This window comes from Anoplolepis gracilipes, chromosome 6 (genome assembly GCF_047496725.1).
Source record: "Anoplolepis gracilipes chromosome 6, ASM4749672v1, whole genome shotgun sequence".
NCBI lineage: Eukaryota > Metazoa > Arthropoda > Insecta > Hymenoptera > Formicidae > Anoplolepis > Anoplolepis gracilipes.
In genome coordinates this window covers 11,002,702-11,028,250 of record NC_132975.1, presented here as the reverse complement: position 1 = coordinate 11,028,250, position 25,549 = coordinate 11,002,702, and the positions used below count along the sequence as shown (strand labels likewise).

The 25,549-nt window shown below is 33.9% G+C and overlaps 1 protein-coding gene across 7 annotated transcripts; it reads right to left on the bottom strand.

Moving 5' to 3' along the window:
• Positions 1 to 304: 304 nt before the first annotated feature.
• Positions 305 to 24,191, bottom strand: LOC140666696 (uncharacterized). 7 transcript variants are annotated; one of them, XM_072894160.1, is made up of 21 exons: positions 22,061 to 22,283; positions 21,069 to 21,311; positions 12,582 to 12,763; positions 8,267 to 8,517; positions 6,039 to 6,124; positions 5,709 to 5,907; positions 5,027 to 5,394; positions 4,552 to 4,777; positions 4,309 to 4,457; positions 4,095 to 4,130; positions 3,748 to 3,842; positions 3,494 to 3,667; positions 3,102 to 3,299; positions 2,749 to 3,018; positions 2,492 to 2,665; positions 2,180 to 2,378; positions 1,861 to 2,087; positions 1,578 to 1,797; positions 1,226 to 1,346; positions 953 to 1,164; positions 305 to 745 (listed from the first exon to the last, which is right to left on the bottom strand). In XM_072894160.1, the coding sequence occupies exons 2-21, from the start codon at positions 21,076 to 21,078 to the stop codon at positions 591 to 593; spliced, it is 3,552 nt and encodes a 1,183-aa protein (XP_072750261.1). In that variant the 5' UTR covers positions 21,079 to 21,311; positions 22,061 to 22,283; the 3' UTR covers positions 305 to 590. The 7 variants fall into 7 exon arrangements, with proteins under 7 accessions (XP_072750261.1, XP_072750259.1, XP_072750264.1 ...); XM_072894158.1 differs by lacking the exons at positions 21,069 to 21,311; positions 22,061 to 22,283 and adding exons at positions 15,033 to 15,238; positions 15,849 to 16,016; XM_072894163.1 differs by lacking the exons at positions 21,069 to 21,311; positions 22,061 to 22,283 and adding an exon at positions 24,052 to 24,191 and having other exon boundaries at positions 306 to 745.
• Between the last annotated feature and the right edge of the window lie 1,358 nt (positions 24,192 to 25,549).

Below are 25,549 nucleotides of genomic sequence, written 5' to 3'. Positions count from 1 at the left end.
TTACAGTATATGAATAAAATTACAATTATATGAATGAAATGATATTTCAGAATATTCTCGTTGATTTTAATGTTTTCGTATATTCTGCAAATGTTAGAAAAATCTTAAATGTACATAAATTAGGACTTAACATATACACGCAAATATACATACATATACATATGTATAAATATATACATATGTACATATATATATTATATATATATATATATAAAATTTATCTTGTCAAAAATTATATATTAGAATATGAAACTTCTTCAATATAATCATACAAAAAGATTGAAGAACATTATGTGGAATGCTGTTGAAGTCTTATTAATATATATGTATAACTAGAAAAACTTTCCAAGAATTTTTCTGTATAGTTCTTTTAAATAGATATGTATAATTGATATAATAAGTTCTTTTAAATAGATATGTATATCATTTGTAAAAATAATTTTGCCTATTTCCTTTTACGCAAAAAAATGTTGACGGAATTCGTTTTCTCGAAATTTGATTCTGCCTCGAAGAACAAAATGTTTTAGTCTTACAGTGTTATGTGTATGTTAAATGGATGTACAACAGCAAAATTTAATTTTTTTTAAATCTCATATTTTTCCTATCCGATGTACCGACCAAGAACGAAACAACTTTTTTGTCGACTTATTCTTAAGCTCCTTTCCGTGAGCAATTTGTACTTCCAATGAGGCGCCATTATTTAGCGCCAACCATGTGTGAATCTCATCGCTAGCTGCAGACACTCCTATAAGTTCGAACATAATATAATTACATCATAATTAAAACAAAAAATACATAATTATTAAAAAAATCTCAATTTATTTATATATATATATATATATATATATATATATATATATGAATTATTTGTTATGTAATATATATCCCATTAAATTATATTTTACATAACATTTAATTAAGTATATATATTTTATATATATTAAAAATATACCTAGCAATTCGTGTAAAGTTATGCGTCGACTAGCCAGCAATTCTTTACTGGCACTCCTGATCTCAAATATCAGCAAAGCTTGTCTCGGTACGCTATCACCGTCTATATGGAAGTCTATGCTGAACTGAGGATTTGGCATAGCTGGTAGTAGCCGCGATTTCGCGATAGTCTTACCGCCATTTGGTGACACAATCTTATCCGGACTGGCGCACCTGGAGATTTTCAATTTGTTTAACTGCTCAAATTTTCATTGTCAACGTTAAATACACTTACGTTTGAAGCTTCACTCGACAGTATAATTGGGCAATGTGCGCTACATGGAGACCTTGTGCCTGAAGAACCTTTCCTTCCACTCCGGAATACTTCTCTCTAGTACCGTTGACAATTTTTAAATCTGAAAATTGTTTAATTTTTTATATTTTATATTTTAATTTCAAGTTTTCAAAAGTGCCAATTATATTTTTTTCCATAAAAGGACTTATTAATATATTTTTATTTTATTTTAACAGCTTTTACTTTTTCAGTTTAAATCAACGAGTAATAAAGATCTACGGTAAAAATATCCATACTAAAATTACTTTAAAATAACACAATAATATTATATTTTAATATTACATTCACTAACCATTCGGCCTTAATCTCAATCGTGGACTGGGCTGTCTTATTCTGCCTAACATATCTGGTTGCGACACTGCGTGCGCCAGACCGGATTCTGAGAGGAGTTCCGTGGCGTCGGCTTCTCCACCGCCTCGAGGTTCCAAACTTAACGTGATACCCTTACTATCGTTCTTATCCTCTATAGTAACTTCCGAACGAAATCTACGAAGTTTTAAACCTCTCTTCACCTACAATTATACGAAATACCTTGAACCTTGAGATTTTTATCATGATTATTCGATCGTGTTTACCTTCTGTTTCATCATGCGGAAGCTGTTGTACTGTGGTAACTTTTTGCCGAAGCTCTGTTCGGGACTGGGAGTTAAACTGTGATGGGAAGACCGTCTTTCTGCAATCACTTTAGTGGTGTCGGCTTCGTCGACGGAAGCAGCGGAGGATTCCGCGATAGGTTTCGGAATCCAGAAACTCGACGTTCCGTTTATTTCGTTGGACTCTTTACTGGTGACGCTAGCCTTATCTATAAAAAAAAATATTAAAATTTTATAAGTAAACTATATATTTAATAAAAAATATTTATTATATAGCATTGAAAAATGATGTGGATATTACCAGATTGATTAGATGTTGTTGGCTTTAAGAGAGTGACAGTGCGTGGTGGAGGCGGTGGTGGTATAACTGGGTCCAAGTGCAGACGTATTTTAGACCTCTCCATGGAAGGCCTTCGCACAATACTCGACAAGGAATCGGGCTCGATATTTAGACGAGAAGAATTGTCGCTGATATTGCTGGTTGCGTATGTACTTTGCGTCTAGAATGAATAGATCACGAATTGAAATTTTTAGCGAGAATAAAACGGCAAAGTAAAAGATAAAAATGTCATAATAAGAGATGTTACTGTTGGTGTTATTGTAAGCGCTTTACCTCGCATTCTTCCGATAAGACCTTAATTTTCAGCTCTATAGATCCCGTTTTAGTTTCCTTGAGCAGAAACCAATGGGACTGATCGCTGTTCGACAGTTTTCTGATATCATCGAGAGTCAATGATACTTTCCCAAGATAGTCTTTCATGCCAAAAGTATCATGATCCCATAACACCTAATATTGATTAAAAAATCATTTAATTTTTTATTCTTCCATGACAATCTTAACGCACGAAAAAGAAAAATGTATAAAATTACGATATCTAAAGCTTCCCCGGTCTTCGGCAAACCCATGATGGAACTCTCATCCCAGCAAGGATTCAGCGTTTTCTTTTTTATGCTGCTCTTATACTTTGTCTCATTGTTTAATTTCAGTTCGCAGAAAGGATCGCTGAAACCGTTCAGATCCTTCGCAACGAGATCCTTTGCACGCAATAGCGTCACTTCCATCAAACCACTTCCAGTGGATAGTAAACTTGATATATCAGAAGAAGCAGGATCAACATCCTTGTGCGTTAATAGTAACTTCTGAAAATGTTTTAAATATTTTAGGTGAAGATTTTGAAACATTTTTTCTAAAAAAAAAAATACAAGATTTCTAATAAATTTACAGCCTGTTGCATCCATGGCAGACTATTCCGTTTCATTTTTGGTTCGTCATCCAGCGTGGTCGGAACTATGCTGCTTCTACGACTGCTAACCACTTGTTGTATGCTTTTAACAGGATAAAAAAGAACGGATACTGTCATGGAGGAGGCCATGTTGGAGCCGCTGAGTGTAAGTTCTTTTCTAACGATCCACGTCGCATCCTTTAATAAAACGTTATTTTTCAGTGATATCGCAATATATGATTAAAACAGTGCTATTAATTGAAGGGTTTAATGCAAGAATAAAGTAATTTTTAATTAATATATTTAAATTGATCTCAATTCACAAATTATATAGCTTTATTTTACCTTAACTCGCTGAATCATTTAGTTTGTAAAAAAAATATGTAGATTACCTGAGACAGAGATAGCATCGCTAATCCAAGCATGTCAGTATCCATCGATTTGGCTATGTTCCACGAATAAATGACAAAGCTCAGTGAAACTTGAGTGTAATCTTGAACCAAAAATTGCGCTCTGCAGTCCCAAACCGGGGATGTAGTTGAACGAATGTAATGCGTTGTTTTAACCTAAAAATTTTATTGATGATTTGCACAAAAATATAATTTCAAAGTGTAAAAATATATGTTTGATAAATAAATTGATTTACCTTTTTTCGATTATTGAATAACATGCAATAAGGATTACACTGTGCAACATCACCATTGAGATTGTCAGCGGAGTGAATGTAAACCACCAGTACTCCTGAAAATTACAATGTATTAGGAATAAAATTTTTTATTCATTATTAAAAAATGCATCCAAAACTTTTACGAGTTTTTACGAAAAAGGAAAAAATAAAATATAAGGCTTGATATGTTTGAAAGCTTTACTATCCATTGAATGCCTCAGTAAAATAATCAAGCGTATCTAAATTAAACAACGCACTAAATAAAAAAATGTCGCATAATCATGCTCAAACTCGCATTCGTCACACGATATTTCAATCAGATTTACCTGCTTTGTGCGCTTTGTGGCAAAAGTCTCGCGGCACTGAAAATATTCCATACGACATTTCATATTGATTATCGCGGAAAAAAAATATCGGATATTTTATAAAGACGTGTTCCTAGTACAACTTGAATAAGTTCAATATATAAAATAAATACTTTTTCTCAGTTGCTTTTAGATTTATATCTTATTCATTAAATTTGTATGTATGTATCTATACCTGCAAGATGCATATTATCGGTAATAAGTTCTGGCTGCGGTAACTCGGGATCCAAATGTGGAAGAGTAGTGTACTCTAATCGTGCATTGATGTTCGGAATGTTAACGGTATTACGAGATGGTTTCTTCTGTTGTAACACGGTCTCAACGCTGTGTCAAATTCAAATAAATGCATTAATATGTTCGATAAGAGACTTAATATTTAATAAAGCTTCTATAATTAAATGCGATCAATGCTACTTACACCTGCGAGTTCTCCCAATCGTAAACTCCTAACGCCAATTCGAATTGCGCTAAAGTGATGGTACTAACGAGCCGCTTTGCTTTCAATTTGATAGTGATCCTCTCATTGTCCAATGACCCAACTAAGAAAGACACATCTTCGGTCCACGTGGAGCTCAAATTCGAGGTGATTCGTCTTTGATCGCCTACTGTTACCACGAGCCATCTCACTTCATCGGCGATATTCGCTGGAGAAAGACTCATTAAGTACTTTCTAGTGGCTTCATAATAATTTTCGCATCGATCATAATATAATATTGCGTGTTTAACGAGATAAGTAAAACGCACACGATTTAATTATATTGACCATGTTAGAAGAAACTTTAATAATCGCGTTTTTAAATTTTTAATTTTCTATTCTTAATTTTCACTCAAAAATAATACAATTAACGCATATTAGCAAATAAAACAGACAATCGTTTTAAAAAAACATTTACCAGGACATCCATTCTGGCACAGAACAACAGTGAGCACTCCTTGAGGCACGGAATTGGTCATGGAATCTAGTCCAGGACCCGGTCGCTCGCGCGCCCTCAGATTTACTTCCAGATGACCCGGATCGACCAGCCAGCTGGCCAGAGCGTCAGTGACCACCGCGTGAATCCAAGTCTTGATCAACGGCATCTCCATCATTTGCACCGCTCGCAGGATTCTTACACTGAACCAGACATCCGGTTTTTCCAAGAAACTCACGCTAAGTCCAGTCGCATGTGGAAACGGCGCCGACGCGTTCAATGTTAGATCAATTACGATCGTGCCCGATAGCGACAGCTTCTCCACTGCCAGATCGATGTCCATCCCCACGCTATCATAAGGCATTTTTAAAGACGCATTATTAAAACTTTTCCAGATAAAGAGACTCAATTTAGCATTCGCGCGATAGTAAATCTTAATTATAACAATTTAGAGTAGTTCCAAATAAAAATTTAAAGCATTCTAAACACAAAATCAATAATAATAAATATTGAATAATATTGAATAATTGCAACAAGATTGTGAATAAAATGCAGAAGATAAAATAATAGTTGCGTAAAGTGACAATATAAAGTACAGAGATATTTATAAATATCTTTTAAATATTCTTTGAGCATTTTTAATAACGAAAGCTTCATCTCTCACCCTTTACCAAACAGCCGCGTGGTGATGAGCATGCGGAACTGCTCGCAGTCCAGCCGCACGTCCGCTTCGATGGATAGTTTAGCCTGGCCGGAATGATGTCCATTGGGAAGGTCATCGTCGCTACAGCAATCGAGTGTTCTCACGCGAGTAATGCACGGTGTTTGTTCGCCGAGAGTGAGTTCGCGTAATTCTAATGGACCTGAATAATGAGGATCTCTTAAGAGCCAACGACGAAGTAATTTGGAATCCTTTAAGCGTTCAATGATTATATTTTTATAATAGATTTTTCTTTATAGTTGTAAATCGATTATTTTTAAATAATGTCCTTACCTAGTATACCTGGTTTAGCTTCATTGAGAAGAGGCTCCAGTCGTTCCTTCGCCAGAGAAAAAATACTGGCAGCGCTGAATCTCCACCTACGAAAATAATATTCGATATGTAAACGAAAGAGAGAAAGAGAGTAATTTACTATTATAATCTGTGTGTGTGTGTGGGTATGCGCGCGCGCATGTCCATTTTATTATTTCTGGATTTAATTAAAATATATTATTCGCGTATTTTGCGTTTCAATTTATTAAACCCATATCGCAGAAAGAAAATACTTTTAATCCCTGCTAATTTCTTACATTCTTCCAGTCATATTAGATGCCCGCATATAGATATTTCGGAGACAGACGTGATAAGATTAAATATTCAGTTTAATTAAGTGAATAGCTAAATTTAATACGATAAAGTACTCTTTTAAGCATGAAAAATGTGTACTGATATATCGATACCATCAGAAGCGGGTTATTTTCAGAGTTTGTCTCTAATAACATCCCATTTTCATCGACAACGAGTCAATTTGTATAATACTTGACAGCCCACACGGTTTCATGAATAAATTAAAAAGCGAAACTACAAATAGGTATACTAGTACGTGCCCACGCACATGTCATTTTTTAGGATATACTGACATCTTGTTATTTTCAATTTTGACATTTTCACATTCTCCGTCTAAATATTGCCTCGTTAAAGAAAGAGAAATATATATTAGAATATCATATATTTTCTTTTTTCCTTTTCTTTTAAATATTATTATTACACTAAATATTTATATTTTATAATTTTCTATTCAAGAAACTATTCAAGAAATTATATTTTTAATTTTATATTATTTTTTCCAAGTGAAAACTCTAAACAAAACTTTTGTTTTGTATGTAAACTATTTCAAGCATGTCAGTTTCAGAATATTGCCGCACGTGTACAGAATTAAAGTTCTATTTGCGAGTTATTATACAGGCTTTCTAGATTCTATTTAGCAATTTCCTATGAAATGTTTGAGTCTATAGAAATTCTTCTGTAATCGTCGTATGTTTCCTATACATAATCAAATAAACGTCAGTGTAGTGATTATCGCGTTTGTCTCTTTTATGCACATATACCATGCATGTATATATATATATAACGTGTCGCGCTAAATTCATCGCTTTTTCCCGCATGTAGATTTTCTCGCTACCCAGTGAGAACGCGCAGCCGGCAGTTCAGGAATGCTTGAACAGGTCTATCAACTATCCAAATAAGTAGCACTCTTTCTATACCTATTCCCGTCTGTCGCATTAGCCGTTTTCAGTCACTAATAACTAACGAAGAAAGGATCGTGCGCAATCATATATGTATATACATATACATAAGTGTTACCAAAATTTTGCAATCTTGAAATTCTTTTTCAAGTAAAAAATTAATTTCAAAATTTTTAAAGATTTTTTATAAATATTTTTATTTCCAACAAATAAATAAATATATATGTATGTATGTATGTATGTTCGTTCAATTTTTTTATATTTTTATTAAAACTGATTTTAAATTCAGCTAGCAACAACTTTTTACAATCTATTATAATATTATTTAATCACGTCAATTTTAGAATCGACAAATTATTCCGTTCAACATATGTCAGCAGCAGCGACAAGGATTTTATTCGCGGCACGAGTAGCAGAAACGTGAAAGGCTACATCTATACATCACGTGCGGTAGGAATGTGGTATGTTTACAATATGTAGTACTCGTTCTCAAACGAAAAGTTCATTCACCCATCCGTTACGAGGACAATCGCTATATATATATATATTCAGATATATTAATAATGTATTACCGTTTATCGTAGCTACACGAAAAAATGCTTTATGAGTTTAAGAGCAATATATAGCAATAATATATATATGTATATTTTATTATACTACATTTGTAACATTCTGTCTTTGAAAATATTTTTATTATTTAAAAAAAAATAAAGACAATTTAATGTATAAATTGATATAACAAATATATATCAATTTAATTTTTTCGATTTAATCGAATAACTGATTTTTCTATTTAAAAACACTAATAAAAGAAAATGTTGAGATATGATTTTTTTGTAATAATTGATTTAACAATAATTATACGCTTTTGTAACCAACTCAAAGTGACATGTATCGGCATTAACATGCAGCAGATGGTACATTAACATATACCAGGTGTTCCCTTCTCGCAATTAGCCTCTTTGGTCATCGATAACTGTTGAAAGCGGTACTTGCCACTTATTGAGGAGCAGACTGAGCCATTCAGCGGTTTCATCTTTGTACAAAGCCCGTCTTCTACGTAACCTGGCCAATTCGTGTTGCAATTCCGTCTGAAGGAGCCGAGACACTCTTGCCTTAACGATCGTTGCTGCCAATGCCAGGACCAGAACCAGCCACGCCAATGACAGTCCCGTCGCTCCTATTATCCAGGTGATCGCGAGTGCCACTCCGAGATACAGAGCGGTGCGGATTGCCTCTGCGTCTCTCTGCAAGAAGATATTTCATCTGATGTATTCATGCGCGCATCCATTTGCACGTATCAAATAAATATAAAGACGCTGGGGCCTTCCCATCGCATTAATCCGGCAATAATCGAGTCGCATAACGTGCTCAAAATGTTGTATTAACATCAATGTTAATGACGATCAAATGATCAATGCTAATTATTTGCCACCTATGATAAGATAATTAATTCTTGATAATGTGCATGACACGAAATTTGATTGATTTAATTCCATTTAATTTTATTATGGCATATATAAAATCATTCACTCTAATTAATATATTTATTTAATTTAGAATTATTTTAATTATATTCGATCTAATTCGAGATTACTTTTTCTTCAGCTATATAATCGTGATATTCGTATCAAGTAATTTTAATTTTCGTATCCTAAACATATTTAGTATCTTTGAATTCAAATTTACGGTTAATAATTAAATATTAAATTAAATATTTTCTTCTTTTACATTATACAAGAATTTATCTAAGAAAAAATAACAATCATAAAAATGTGAGAAGCAAAAACTAAAAAAAATAACATATATTTTAAAGAATATATATTTTAATTATATATTTTTCTGCCTTAACAGTATATTATTAGAATTTCTTATTTAGCTACTGCAATTTTATTATTGTACAATTATAACTATCCGCACATATATGAGAATGGAAAATATAAGATTCTTATTGTTTCTTCATTTCCCTTTAATATTTACTACTCGTAAATTATATACCACGCAGACGTAGGGCACTCGGCGCATTCTTATATTCAGTGCAAGGTACAAAGACATTAGTGAAAAAAAAAACTCCGCAATGTGACAGTCCTCTTGCACATTAACTCACAGCATATCATTAACAACATTTTACCTTGAGATATTAAATTCGTAAAACATATATATCGCAATTTCAGAATATTCTCGGAAAATATTTTTGTCCTCGGATTCGCGAAGTGAAAGCAATATCACGCGACACGTCCAAGACGTCGTATCTTCGTCTTGCTAGGATGTAGGACATGATTCCTGCGTGCTTACACGCGACGTCGCGTGCAACGCCGAAGAGGTTTCCCTGACGTCACCGAAGAACGTCATTAACCTCGTGGTTGAATAATAAATCATAAGCATTCGAAATGAAAGATTTTTACGATTCTTTTTTATGAAATTTTAGATCTCTCGATGAAGATAGACAGAGAAAATGTTACTTGATACTGAATAAAAGTATTTGGATAACATTACATAAAGATGAAAATAAAGTTCTTTCAAGAAAGGTGATAAAGTTAATAAAGAATTTATCGTAAGTTGGCCTAATTAATCCTTTAAATGCGCTCTAATAATTTTTCGATATCCAATATATAATAACATAGTCATATTGCAATATTACAATTAACAAATATAATAATCAAGACATTTTGCAGAAATTTTTACAATGTTTACAACATGTGAAAGAATTTTAAAAATATAATTTATAAGAGATTATTTTCGCAGTATTTATTTTATATCTTTAAAGTAACTTGAGTGAGATCCGTTTTTAAAATTAACTAGAGCGATATTAACGCAATCAAATACCTCGACGCACTTCTCGATCTCGTCTCGAGGACGCAAGATCGCTGTTGCATACAACACGCGTCTTTACGCAATAGTAATTCAACCTGTTCCGTCAAGTAACGTTTCATTAATTGGAAAGTTGTCCAATGCTAAGAGAAGCGTATCGTATCTCGTAAAATATTCCGAAAGGGTCTCGATGAGTGTGTTTCTCGTCGAGAGCTATATTTTCCCATTTATGAAATTACAGCAAAATAAATATCATCATCGGCGAAATTATTTTACTCTTGCATCATAATTTATGACGTTTATACGCTAAAACGCTAGTCTTAATTATAGAAAAAATTCTGTGAAACATCCTCTGCGTAAAACGACTCAAAATGCATCGATTTCTTTTAGATAAGTGCCGTATCTATGAAGAAAATAGCACTTTCTAAGATTGATTTTCTCGCATTAATTAGATTATAATGCGATAAATACGGCGATGTTGATAAGTTTCAATAAGATTGCATCGAAAACTTGTGTCTAATGAATCTTTATATATGCAAATCACTTTTTCAAACGCGATCGACTTATTCTTTCAAATACAGCACGTGTTCGAAATTTTATCTTGAAAGATTCTGTTTTCAAGTAGACTGTTAATTACTCTCGGTAGAAAAGAGTGAGATAAAGATCGCTCGAGAAATCCCACAAGTTCCATGCCGGAAAGCATTACTTCAATGACTTCCCACATTATAATTTCAGTTCTGCATCCATAAATTTCCATGAAGTCTTCGTAGGTGTTTAATTATTCATCTTTTATTTAATTTGAAAAACCGATTTTTTTCTAAAATAAAGTGGCTTAGATTATATGTGATTATTAATTATAATATTATAATATGATAATAATATATTATACATATGTTAGATATCTAAAAATTGTTAGAATATATCTAGAAAATTAATTAGGCCAATTTTCGATAAATTCTTTTTTACCGGAAGTATTTTTGAAGCGGCAAAATGTTGAGCTATCATCAAGAAACGAAGGGTCATTATTCGCTCTATCTTTTATTAAGGAAATTTAACTTTCTCAGTATGTTATTTTGGAATTTATTAGCGAAATTTTCTAAAAGAAATAGAGCTTAAATTCTTTAAAAAAATTTGAAAATTATTTTTGATGATATATTAAAATTAAGATGAATAAAATTCAAGAATACTCTTTACATTCCAGAATACTCTTTTCATATGATAATCTTTATATGGTACGCAGTTTCAGACATGGTCCGTATGTGAAAGAAGTTTCTTCTTCTCAAAATTCAATTTGATCGACACGAAACATCAACGAGCAACGAAACGGAACTACATACATTTACAATTACTGCTGCACAATTCGACAAGCAAAGAGATACATTTAAAGTTATTCCAATTACAATTCTTATAAATTTCTCCAGTTCATTATATTTTTTTTTCTTATTAAAAATGTGAGATTTCTTTTGCATTGTTTTGCAGGAAATAAAAATTTTCTGTGACTGATTTTTCTTTTGTGAAACTTTCTCGCGCTATAATTTCTCTATCATTACATAAATAACAGATATTCTATTAAAATGAAAATTCAAATGAGGTAAATCAATAAATAATATAATTCTAGGCTTATAACAGAATCAGCTGAATAAATACCGTCACGTTTTCTTGAACAAACCCCACTCGAAGCTTAAATAGGTCGAATTCAAAACCACAAAAGCAAACGTAAAAAATCATTGAGTTCTACGACAATAGCCATAACGACGTCAGAGAACGTTCAACGATGTGTACGTTGTATGCATCGCGAACATGTTGCCGGGACATCGTTCCGGCTCTCCTCTTCTTCACGGAGTATTGTGCTCAGTCGCTTTTACGGAATTGACGATTCAACTCGCGCGTTCCTTTGAAAAATATCCGCCGTGCACGAGGACATCGCGGTCATTGAAATTATATACGTACCTGCGCTCGAGGGACATTCCACACGAGAAATAGTATTTGAGTTTGTATCATATACATACATACACTATTTAAATTTTTTTCCCTTAAGAGTTTCATCGAATTATAAATAATTTTAATTTAAAATTCCATCTCAAACACGTCATGAAAAAAAAATTTAAATAAATTATTTTTATAATAATTTTCAGTAATATATCCGCGCGACTTGCATAATCCACATGGATTTAATTCAATATAATAATGTGTAATCTAGAGCTTAATTTTAATTGTTTTGATAAATTTTTATGATAAATAAATCAAAAACTGAAAGAATATTAGTTCAGAATAAGCATTTTGCCATTTGCATATCAACACGTTTATAAAAGGTCTTGACTAAAATATGCACAGACGAGAAGGCGCAAGGAACATTTATTTACTTGGCCTATTTCTCGACGGAGCGAGGAAATGACTCATGAAAGAAACGGCGTACGCGTCGTCTGGCTATCAAGAATTTATTATTTGGCTTATTGACCGAGCAAAAAACCTTTTTCTTGTAGGTGATAAGCAGCCGTACCTGTGCTTTTTGCGTGACGGCGAGGGCAAATTCTTCGTCGGGCGCGGGATCGTCGGGTGTCATGTTGGTGCCCCCCGCCGCACCGCTGCCGCAAACGGTACTGTTAAGGGATCTGACCGGACCCCCCGTCGAAGACGGCCAATTACCAACAGGATTCCCGCCTCCGTTGGATTCGCGCTTTCCTGAGGAGCAGAAAATATATCCGCAACGTTAGAGAGATATAACGTACGACGTGTATAATGTATATCTACCGTAAAGAGAATTTAAACGCAATTCAGAATGCAGTTGAGATAAACATAAAGTGAGAATTAAACGACCGCATTTAACGCTAAGTAACGTGAAAAGAAGGTAGACTTTAACCTGCAGTGATGTCTGAATTTCTATTACTGACTGCTAATTATATGCGAAGGCTTATTACTTAATTAACTGGAGAGGATAATCCTAGTATTTTATATCCGTGAATTTTCACATTTTACTACCAAGTTACAGCAACTAGTACGATTTTACGTACTCCATTATTTTTATTTTATTGCCTTTTCTTGTTGTCTATTCTTTTGATCATGACGTTCTTTGAGTTTTTGCTAGAGTGTCTGTCCTGAGAGTTAATTGAATTTTATTTAATTCAAGTGGTATGTAATCTACAGTCTAAAGGAAATTTACAATTCTCCGGATTGTGTTCGCGATGCATATCAATCAATGCACCGGTAAAGGAGCTAGGACTAGTGTCACGCGTAAGAATTATTGCTGCGGAGAAATGCATGCACTCTGAGAAATGCATCCACGCGACATACCCTGCGGAAATTTCTCAGCCATTTATTAAGCCTGTCTCGTCTAACGATCGTTTTTCTTCGGCTTTTCAAATTATGTTCCTATTGACATATTCTGTAAATATATTTTATACAGAATACTTACAATTAGTAAAATTAGGAGAATATCCTTAAATAGAAGTTTCGCTCACCATTTATCATAAAAAAAGCTTTATCATTAGATCTCTAAACCTTCCTGAAAAAGAAGGCCCTTGACACTTTCATTTGAAAAACATTTCATTAAATTTTAACTGAATACATTATTTATAATATTAGCAGTGTCTTTTATTATTCTTTCAATATAACATAAAATGTAACGATTGATTTCATTGCGACAAATCAAGTTGGAAGACAAGAATGATAATTCAGGACGCGGCCTTGACATTATGGAAGCGCATACAGGGTGGAATTAACGTTACAACCTTTCATGTGGTTCGACGTCGCATACAACTGTGTGCCAAGAGTAATTACTTCCGCAGATTGAATTTGGCGAATCACGCTCTTTGTTTTTCCTATAATATATACGTGATATGCGAAGTACTCGTTAGCGTGTCGTGAAGAACGCGCGCGATAACAACAGTAGAATATAAGTCCTTATTATATGGATGAATAAAAATCGATAAAATAAACATGAGACTCCACGTGCGTAGACCGATAAAATTTATATTTAGAAATTCACGTAAAAATTTATCGCACGTGTCTTTTCTTACGCACGTATCAATCGGCGACACAAACTTGTCGTGCCTTTTCTGTGCGTTGCAAATTGAGTAGAATTCGAAATTAGATGTTTGATAGTTACCCACGAGATCTCTATAGAGGTTCCACGAAAACCGATTTCGATGCTCTCGATGATCGCCGTACCGTACAAAACTGGTCACGGAGCATCCACATCGCGTGAGCATAGCTTCATGCTAACGCTATATAGACACTTCCGAGGGTATCGATCAAATAAGTTATTAGATCATGCGCCTGCTTTACCTTAATATTCTATCGCTGCGTTCCACATATTTTCTGCACGCGTGTGTAGAGAAACTTAATAATTTGCTTAAACGTTACGGTCAACATGTATCGGTCTTATCATGTCACATGGAACTAATATGTGGTATTTATACTCGCAACATATGACGCAAACTGTTCATAAACATCGAAAATCAAAGGAGAGAGAATAAAAATGACTTGATTTTCAAAATATTCCGATATTCCGTCAATCTTCATATTACGTCACGCAGTTTAAATATAGCATAAAATATCCTGCAATTTAAAACTTGATCGCCTTTTCTGTTTACTAGAGAAGAACAAAGTGTGATATATGAAACCATGCATGGTCTGTAGTCTTACGCATTTATTAAATGATCGATACGTTTATTCATTTAATGTAAAATTTGTTATCATTCGGTCATTTATTCGGTTTGTTAATTTCTTTTTTTGCAAGAGAAAATCAGAAAAGATCTCTTCACCTAACATGACGGTTCGTCAAACAAACCTCTTCAGTTCTAATATCTTTTTCTTTTTTTTTTTTTTTTTTGTATATTCCACGCGTGGAAATTTTTGCCGCTCGCTTTCCTCTCCTCCCGTGCTGAACTACTTGATTAATGTCACGTGGCTCCATGAGAACGCGGGCGCACTCATCCGCGACGCGACGTACCTTTTTTTAAGGAAGCTGCTCGCTTCGTCGTCTGGCGACCCATGAAGCTGGAAAGTAGCTGCATACTTTTTTCCGACACTTTCTTTAGATACACCGGACGCGGCGATTCCGATAAAGCTATCGATCGCTTCACCGGGTCCCGGAAACCGCGCGCCGCTAAACACCCGCTATCGCTATTCGGAGTCTATTTCTTTCATATCAGCGTGCTGAAAATATCGCGAACTATTATAAATATTTGCACCTGTCAACTTTCCCTCTGCAGACCATCGAGTATTCCGAGTTTCATTAGTTTACAAGTGCAAAAGGTAGTGAGAAAAAAATCTTTGCTTTCATGATTATTAAAGCAGTGCAGCTTGAGAAATCTGTATGCAATAGTTTATACTTTTAAGAGAAAAAAACCTCTTTTAAATGAAAATATATATTTTTTACAGAAGGTATTAATAAATGTAAAATATCAACAGTCAGTTTTTTTCTTTGAATTGCAGCATTTATACTTGAAAACTTTTGAGAATATTTGATAGTATCTTTTGGAACATAAATTTATTTCAAGCTGTGCAAAATTCGTCCGATTTGAAATCTCGAAGCGTTTAACATCACAAAGCGTTTGCTCACTGTTTACATCATGTATCAAGCTATGCAATTTTCGTTTCCACTCAGAATGGAGAAAAATATCGAACTCGCCCCACGAGACCGGCTTCATGTTATCGATTTGTCTTCAACTAATGCTAAATTAAGACGACAGTCAAGTCCAAAAATAATTGAATTATATTTCGATCGCAGGCAGATAATTATAAAGATTGAGTGAGCAATATATACATTAAAAATCTCATTAATCCCGCGTTGTAACATCGCCGTTAATCGAACAGATTAAATAGATATTCGCGAAGGACACAACACTTGTCGAAGAATTTTTAGTCAAAATATCACGAGGATTCATCCTGCGAAAATTCGCGATGATCTCGAGTGCTCGACGTGCGCGAAAACACTGAAGGAAACTTTGATCCTTCCCCCCGTAAATTGCCGCCGAACCACGTCAGTTTCCCTCTCAAAGGGATGCGAAAGTCTCGCGCCTGCGCCACCCTCCTGCCGTCAGGAAGCAGCCTGAAATTGCGCCCCCGTACAATTAATCTGGTGATCGCCACGTTGTGAACGTCATGATAAGATAATCATTTCAATGCATGATTACATCTTTTATGTATTGATTAAAACATTAATACGCTTTCACAGATTAAAACGTCGCATTGCTAATCATTATTATTATATAAGGATATACATTTAAAAAAATTAGTATATACATTTTAAGAAATCGCACAAGTGAATTAATTAAATATAATGTAATTATCTTCAAATGTAAAAATTTCAGATTCACGTTGCAGCCTCTTACTTGCGTCATCATGTTAGAACATCATAATGATAAAAATAAAAATAAATTAAATTAAGAGTTAAAAAAAGATGATAAAAGATGTAATAATATAATAATATATCTTTCATACGTGATAATAAAAAATTCAAAGAGTAATCGCTCGATGGTTGCGAAGGTCGATCGACGGAATATGCTCTTCAATTAATCGAAGATCGAAATGCTCTTGACTGCAGCGGCGTTGCATCTCTCATACAGTTAATAGCAAGAGCAAGTAATTTGAGTAATGGCCCAACCATTACGGCGGCATTAAAGATCGCGCAGTTAACATCGCAGTTAACATCCGCGTATGACCGTTACCATACCGTTAACTTAACATATATAAGACCGCCGCTTTGCAGCTGTAACCGAACATGCATTATACTACCTATTCTTAATCCACTCTTAATCCGTTAATAAAGACGCGGAGAGAAAACAATTGATTTACTTTATATGGGCGTTATATTATTTTTATTAACACTTAGATAAATTGATTCCTCATCTATTGAGCGTTAATAAATTTTTCACGAAGCCGCGAAGAACAACCATTTTGATACGATTGGCGCATTATTTTTGATAACATCTAAATGAGAGTTGACTCGTAATTAGCGTTAGTCTCTCAAGTTTGAAGAACGAAAGCGCTAGATCGACGACCGCTAGAAAGTGCAATGACTCGAAATGCAGCCAGCATTGACCGGGCGAAATCACATGCGTGGAAACGCGTATACTATAGTTCAATGCTTCCGTCGCTAAGGAATTATTACTCCGTTGAATCGATACAACTCATCGTTCGCGGGATTAACGATTATTCACACTCTTCCGCGCGCCTCAAACAATTCCGCTGCAATGCAGCGCGATGCAGTGGCGAAGAGACGATGCACCGTTGCTTAACGGCACTGTGAGTGCCGGCCGCGACATGAAAATTTCAATTCCCGAGTGCATTTCATCAGCGAGCTCTTTATTTTCTTTCCTTTTACGTAATACAAAGGTAGGAGCAGAAGTTGATTTTAAAGACAAGTTTGAAAACAAAGACACATGAATAAATATATGTGCAAATATTTGTATAAATATATTTGCATTTTTTAATCCTCCTAGTTTTTATCTTAGCAGAGAAAAAAAATGTGACGAGGGATGTTTTCGTTTAAATCATTTAATTATTCTCTCGAAAAGAAGTCCCTGCACAGAACTCGCAGTGTTTTCTCTAGGTTGGGTTTCTCGCTTTTACTTGAACGAGGCAAGAGGTAATGGACGCATGGAACAAAACGGTAGACTGTCACTCGTCGTCGTCGTCGTCATCGTCTCGCTTCCTTTTCCCTCGATTTTATTTGCTCCACGAGGACAACATCTGTCTTACGCACTGTGCCTCAGCGTACACGGCCACTTTACATTGCCACAAGCCGATGACGCCGACGAGTCGGACTTTATGGTGCAAGGTGCATCGCCAAAGAGAGAGAGAGAGAGAGACAGAGAAAAGAAAAAGAAAGAAGGACAGCGCGAAAGAGAAAGAGAGAAAAATACAAAGGGAGAAGGAGAGTTTCACAGAATTACTCGGGGAAAAACGAACTAGACGGAGACGACCGGGAAATACCGGGTGTCTGAGGATGTCACGTCCGACAATCGAGAATGATTCTTGAATTCACAGATGTTGAAAAGCTGTGTAATACAAATATGATGTATATGTATTCATAAAATCTGCATAACTCAAGAAATGAGATCACACATAAGTCTAGTGATCTTGCAAATACGTAGATTCAAAAAGATACACAACTTTTTAGTGCCGTATTTTAAAGACGTAAGTATTCTAATAAAATAATTATATAAAAATTTGACATTTAAAAAATTTAAAGATATATAAAAAATTCTGAGTTCTATCTAAACAAAAAATCGTCCCTTCTTAATTTAAGAATTTAAAAATATAAAAGAATGACGAAGAAAGCGAAACGACATCGCTTTTCATCCTCGGAACACACTTTACATTCTTTATGGTGATGATGTAAATGTAAGGGATAATACACGTAGGAAACTCGTAAAAGGTATCGTAATTAATTCTCGATCTCTTAATGGCTTTCCTCGTAATTATCGCGTATAGATAAATCCTAAATCAACTACCTGTGAATGGAAAGATCCGAAGGCGGTACATTCCGAAGATTTTAGAAAAGCCGTCGCGTAGGAAACCTGTTCTCGTTTTGCCGAAAGAAACGGAGAGAGGGTTTCGACTGTTTCCTGCCTCGGTTTATACGTATTTACATATTTACATAGACATACGCGCGTCTGGTCCCGGTTCAGTATTCTCGTGCCATGTTTGAAGCAGAGCTATCCAAAAATATGATCACGTAATATTGGACTTTTGTAATTATTAATACGTCTCAAACAAAAATATTTATATTAAGGAAATAAAAAATAGCATTGTGATTAAAAAAATAATTTAAAAATTAGATATACTAATTACAATTCTGTTTTAAAATGCGGACAACATTCCCTGTTACAGCCATTAAATAATTACGCATTTAAACAAGTAAAATAGAAAATTATCCTCACATGTTTCTTGTGCAGAATCAAATGTAAATAAATATAACAAGAGCGAACTGAAAAAATAATCCAGGTAACAGAGACTTAAATTTAAAAGAATTACCAATTCTATTAAATTCAAACAGAATAATCGTTGAAACTGATCAAAGATATCGTTTGAAAATTATTGAAAATTTAGTGAATTCCATAATCGCGTCACTTTGGAAATTCCTATCGCACAAAAGAGTTAAAGATCAATGTTAAACAGTGCAAAGTATCAGAGCGAGAAGCGAAGCGCGATTCACGTGGCGTGACGCCATGACCGCGACCTGTTGTAAAAAGAAAAAGCTATCACGAGGAAAAGAAGAGATCTGTGATCCCTACTGACTTGTTACAACGAAGTCGACTTGAGATTGTAACGCTCCAAAAATTAAGCCGCATACAGTCGGAGGTAACTTTGATTTTCCCGTGTATCATAGAACGTCATGTATTATGCTTAATAATGATAATTCTTATAATAATTAATAAAATTTAAAAATTTTAATATGCTAATGAAAAGATATATTGCATTCTAGATAACATTGTAAAAATTATAAAAATATTATAGTATTATAATATTTTTATCAAACATGTAATTATAACACAATTAATAACCAGAATTCTAATATCTAACGTCGTTAATAAATTTTTAATTGACATCTCCATCTCTTTTTTAATTTAAAAGTAAAATCTATCTCTTTTTAATTTAAAGGTAAGATAATGGTAGTAATAGAATAATTGCGATGTACAATTCAACGTAATATAAATATTTTCTTAACCATCGCACTCACATTTTTTACAATCTTAAGAAATATGCTCAACATTATCATGTTGGATGAAGAGATTTTTCATCATTATAAAAATACATTTATCTACCGATTCTGATTTGTATATATATATATATAATACATATAATGTACAAAGTTTTATGTTTCTGAAAACATATCAAGTATAGTTTTATATCTTTCACCGCGTTTAGTTTTATTAAGTTATCAATTATTTTTTAATAATTGGCTATTATTTTTCATAATTACTTATATTATTTTATTATATATTATTTATTGAATGATTATACACATCTTTAATTTATTGCATTTAATTTATTAATAAGCATATTTTTTAAGGCTAAAAAATGTGCTTACCCAGTGGTTAAGATCATGTTTTTCGTTGAATTGCACATGAATTACTCTATTAAAGTCTGGTTATGTGTTGTAATTATATTTAATAAAAATATCTAAATTTATTATAAATATTATCTCATTTGTAACATAAATTAGTATTGGATAGAAAAATATATATTTAGGATGTGTGTATGAAAAATGTCCTCATCCAACATTGATGAAGGAATTTTTCACTATCCTAAAAATATATTTTTTTATCAATTCTAATTTATATTTCTAAGTATTGTATTCATATTACTCTGTTTATATTACATAATATATACGTATATCGCAATGTACGAAATTTCACGTTTCTGAAATATATCAAGTAAAACCTTGTTTTACATCCTTCACCATGTTTGACTCTATTAAATTATCAATTATTCTTTTAAACAATTACTATCTACTACTTATAACTACTGAAATATTATTTAATTATACATTATTTATTAAATTGTTAATCTGTTTAATTTATTATCATTTTCAATCTGTCAGACTTATTTACTTTTTTTTTTACAACAAAATAAAGAGATAAGATATAGTAGACGCATTCGCAGCGAGATGAAGTAAACAAGGTTTCACTGTATGGCGGGAAGATTCTCGTGCCAGGTTTCCGGCGCGAGAATTCCTCCACGATCGTATCCCAAACGGAAGCGGCTCTCTCGGACCCTCTTATAGCACCGAGTATATGGCGCATACCTGGTCGCAGTGGCGTCGCTTCGCGGCGGCGGTGTTACTCCCGGGGTCGCGTGACTCATCGTCCGGGTCGCCTGCCGCCGCCGCCAGCGGACGCACTCTTGTCGCTCGTAGAGGGCACACGAGGTGCCCTTGTTCCGCACCCCCGCGTGCGCGCGTGGTAGATGGCAGAGAAAAAACACGTTCTCCGGCGAAACGACGGCCGTTCTCGGCCACGAGCGCGGCAACACTGACCTGCCACCATCGAGAGGAGAGAGGACCGCGACCGGATAACAGAACCTCTCTCCTCCGGGTTCCTCCGGCTCTGTGTGCGTTGCTCCCTACTCTTCTCGCGTCTCTCTCTTCTTCTCTCTTCGCTGTTTTCACCTCTCTTCTCCTCGTTTCTTCAGAAGAGTAAGAGCGACGTAGAGGCGACCTCTTTTTGACTCACGTGTCCCAGAGGGGACGGAAGTCCCTCGTGAAAAGAAAACCCGAAGACTGGAACAGGAATCTTCATATTTTTATTTTTAAAATGTTATCTGCGAGAAAACGAGATTAATCATTCATTAACTTCGATCTCTTAATAACAGATTCTTGAGTTTTTTTCATCTTTTACTCCCACGTATGCACGAGAAAACTTGGAAAGTGAATTTCCTTGAACTATCTTGCGAATCAGCTGGATATAGATCAGATTAGAAAAAGAGCTCCTTGAAGCAGAATTTCACTGAGAAAAATGTCGATATCGAAGGAGGGCATGTCTCTCTTTAATTTTTAATCTATTATACTTCAAGTTTCTTTTTCTCGTACATGAAGAGAAGTGAAAAGTAGACTTCTTCGATTGCCGAGAAGAGAGGAAATCGACAGCATCGATGGCAGAAGGAGGCCACGGAGGAGGGTCTTCTTATTTTTAATACAGCGTTTAAATTTCTTCTTCACTTCATAATCCATAAGGAGTAGCAAAAGAGAAGTTTGTTGTCTGGCCGATTATGAAAAGACGAGGACAGAAGGAGAACTTACTGTGTCTTTTAATTGTACCCTCTGAGAGTATCTTCTTTATTTCGAGTCCATAAATAGTAATCAAAGAGAGAACTTCTTCAGATCGCGCGTGATCACCAATTAAGGGAAGACGAAGAATCGACAAAGAACGGGCGTGCTTTTTTTCAAATTGTAATCAAACTTATTAACTTTTTTTTTATTTTGAGCTCATAAAATTGAACGGATCGAAAAAAAGCAGAATTGACAAATACCTTATCCTCTTCTGTAATATTCTATATATTATATTCTTCAATCTTCTTCATTATTTTGATAAAATTCCTGTGTATTATGATGCTTATATAAGACGACTTCCAGTTCACTTCTAATACTACTTTATAAGAAATATATACTTGTATAATGAGAGAACGTCAACGAGATCAACGAGACAGCAGATGAGAAAGTATCTGACAAGACACCTCGCTCGTTGTCAGCGAAGCCTGAGAAGAGAGGAATGCCTGTGTGCGGATCATTGACTCCTGGTAAAGCTCTAATCCCCTTTTCCTCCTTTTCCGTGACGACATGTTACGATACACACAGGGGCGGATCTATATAAAAGCTAATAAGACTTTATATCAATTTCAGCTTCGACCTAATTAAACTTGGCTCAATATATTAGATGCGTTATTATATAATTATAGTGAACGTCAATGCGTGAAATTTCCTAAATTGTCTTAATATTATAAAACCAATATCCGATATTACATTATAAATTATATTTTTGAGAAAAAAAGTGTATATGTGCATATATTTATGTAATTTGATCCTTATTTATAATTGGTTTCAGATCTATAAGAGATAAAATGTATAATACATTCTGTATGCAATACATATATATATATATATGCATGCATGCTCTGGGAATACTAAAGTTTATTTTTTTTAGAAGATTAAAGATAATTTTTGAACATATATTTTTAATCTTCCAAAGTTAGATTAAAGTGTTCCGAGAACATACAATACAGCACGTTAATAACATAGTCGTGATGAGACATTCTTCATGATGTGCTTCATTCAGCAATTTACATAATTGTAGCCTGAATTCATTAAAATCAAAAGCGTAATCAAAGGTGATAATACTAACTCGATATGCGCCGGTTGTTTTTACATCGCTCTTGCGTGGTTGTAACCAGTACATTATCGTGAAACCAAGAGTGATATTTGTAAAATATTCATGTTTTACCATATATATATATATATATGTGTGTATATAAGAGTATGCCCATTATAAGATTTGAGCACGAGTTTTCGCACGATTAGTTTGCACGTTAGTGTTCGTGCAACTGAAGAAGCGATCGATCAATAATACTGCGAGTTCTAAGTTCTGAAGATAGAGCGAGCGCAACAGCGTCATGTAAACATTTTCTGTGCTATATAATCGGATATGTATATTTCAATATATTACATATTTATCGTGCAACAATCGATAGAAATTTGTAGGGAGAACTGTTGGCAATTTATATGAAAATATCATCCCTCTTTGGGATCTATAATTCACTAAGAGTATCAAGGCCGCAAACAACTCTCTGTATACATTTTGCGGTACATCAGGAGCCGGCGGAAAATGAAACGCCAGCAACCTACATTTTATACAATTAATTAACACATAATCGCACAAATGTTTTCGTCAAAATATTTTATATTACATATTTGCAATATTTATACATATTGCTTCTTTACTTTATATCGATTATTCCGCTAAAATATTTTTTTAATTATCAAATGTGCCCTTAAAAGAGTCAAAATTTCTATCGTTTTAGATCTTTAATGATGCTTTTTAATATTGTCAAATTAATTTAAACATTTGTCAATTGTATTTCATACTTTTATATCTGTCGAGTCGTTTTTCACATTTATTTATATAACATTAAAAACAATTTTCTATTCATCTAACTACTATACATCACTCCACAAATATATCTCTAGCGTCCAAAAGATTAAATTGCATTAAACAGTATTAAATTGACAATAAACATTCTTTCTGCAAAACTTTCAACAGCCTTTAATTTCTCCAGAAATTTAACAATATAATTATGAATGAACTTGTCACTTTGCACCATATCATGCAAATATTATACGATCAAATTTCATCTTGTGACGCCGAGAAACGATCGCACTCTTGCTTAATTTTCTTTCTTTGACTTTTCACACAGCTAGCAGATCAAAACAAGAGCTCCCTCGATTGAGTCGAGCTTAAGAGTCTTACCTGGTATATCCTATATCGAAGGGGGCTCACATCGCGCGTCCCGTGTAACGGCCGGTCGCTCTATATCGGAGATGCCGCTTTATCGTGGCGGTTCTCTTCTGGTAATCTCTCCTTCTAGTCGTGCGACACATAGTGCTACCGTGCACCGGGAACAACGTATTGTTACGTCCGTCAGCTGCTGCTCTGCTCCGAACCGACGCACGCTCACCGGGGGGGACAAGAGGGGCGCGAAGCCGGCTCTAGCGTGGAGAAGGGTACGCTGGGGCAACTGTTGATGAGAGAGACAAAATCAGGAAAAACAAGAAGTGAAAAGAGAGAGAAAGGAAAGGAACAGTTAGTAACGCTCATACGAAGCTGGACCCCAAATGTATTAATTCAAACGACGCGGTTGAAATAATTAATTGTTAGAACACGTCCTATCTATTTCTTACTATATGAGAGAAAAATTAAAGAAAAAAATTACAGAAAGAAAAATAAATGAAAAAAAAGCGAAATAGTAAAAAGAAACAAAAAGATAAACAGAAGATATTTATAGGAAGCTGGGATTATTATTTTGTAAATTAAATCACTTTATATATATTTTGTAAATTAAATCACTTTATTAAATCACCATATATATATTTTGTAAATTAAATCACTTTATTAGTAAGATAATTATTAATTATTAAAAAGGTTAAATAATTATTACTAAGAGAAAAGGAAAAAAGGGCGATAAGAAAAATACTCATTTAACACTGAATCATTGTTTACTAAATAAAAAATTATTTTCTATAATGACTGATGTAATTAATTATTATATATTGTTTTCTCTCTATTTAATATTCAAGAAAAGAGTGAAAAGGAAAGAAGAAAAATTGTAATAAAAGAGAAATATAGAGAATAAAAAAAAGAAAAATAATTGAAGAGAAAAAAAATGAAAATTTGATTAATCAATAAAATGCAGGTCGCGACGTGATTAGTTTTCAAGTAGAGCTATTAACATAAGTTAGACAAATGATAAGAACGTCTTCGCGTTCAGAATTCAGAACTTTCATCGATAGAAAGTATGTGTTTATGTATACGCGTTTATGCGTGCGTGTACGATCTCGTCTCAGGATCTCTGCACGCGCACTTTTCCTATAGCGAACTGGACTTTTATTATATTAATATAATATAAATTGCGTGATACAAATGTCGCGAAAGTTCTACAATACTAGAAGAAAGTCTAGAATATTATATACATTATTACAATATTACAATAACTGCATATTGTACAAGAGATGTCTCATTTCAACAATAGATTTTTGTCAATTGCTAAATAGACGAATCTAAAATTTATAAAAGTATTTTTCAACTTTTTTAATGTTTAAAATATATAAAATCTTTTAATAATACACGCACATACATAATTATATGTGTTGCAAATCAAAATTCTGTCACAGCAAATTTTAGGTGCAGATATAAAATATAAAATATAAAAGTTTTTTTCAAATTCCATATTTGCATAAAATGATTCGTT

What these genes read in the sequence shown, in the direction of transcription:
- LOC140666696 (XM_072894158.1), bottom strand. Translation starts at nt 15,096, where the DNA reads ATGCAGCTACTTTCCAGCTTCATGGGTCGCCAGACGACGAAGCGAGCA. An exon ending in AGCTAAACCAGGTATACTAG is followed by an intron (nt 5,908 to 6,038) that starts GTAAGGACATTA and finishes CTCATTATTCAG; the next exon opens with GTCCATTAGAATTACGCGAA. An exon ending in CCACAAAGCGCACAAAGCAG is followed by an intron (nt 3,843 to 4,094) that starts GTAAATCTGATT and finishes TGTAATTTTCAG; the next exon opens with GAGTACTGGTGGTTTACATT.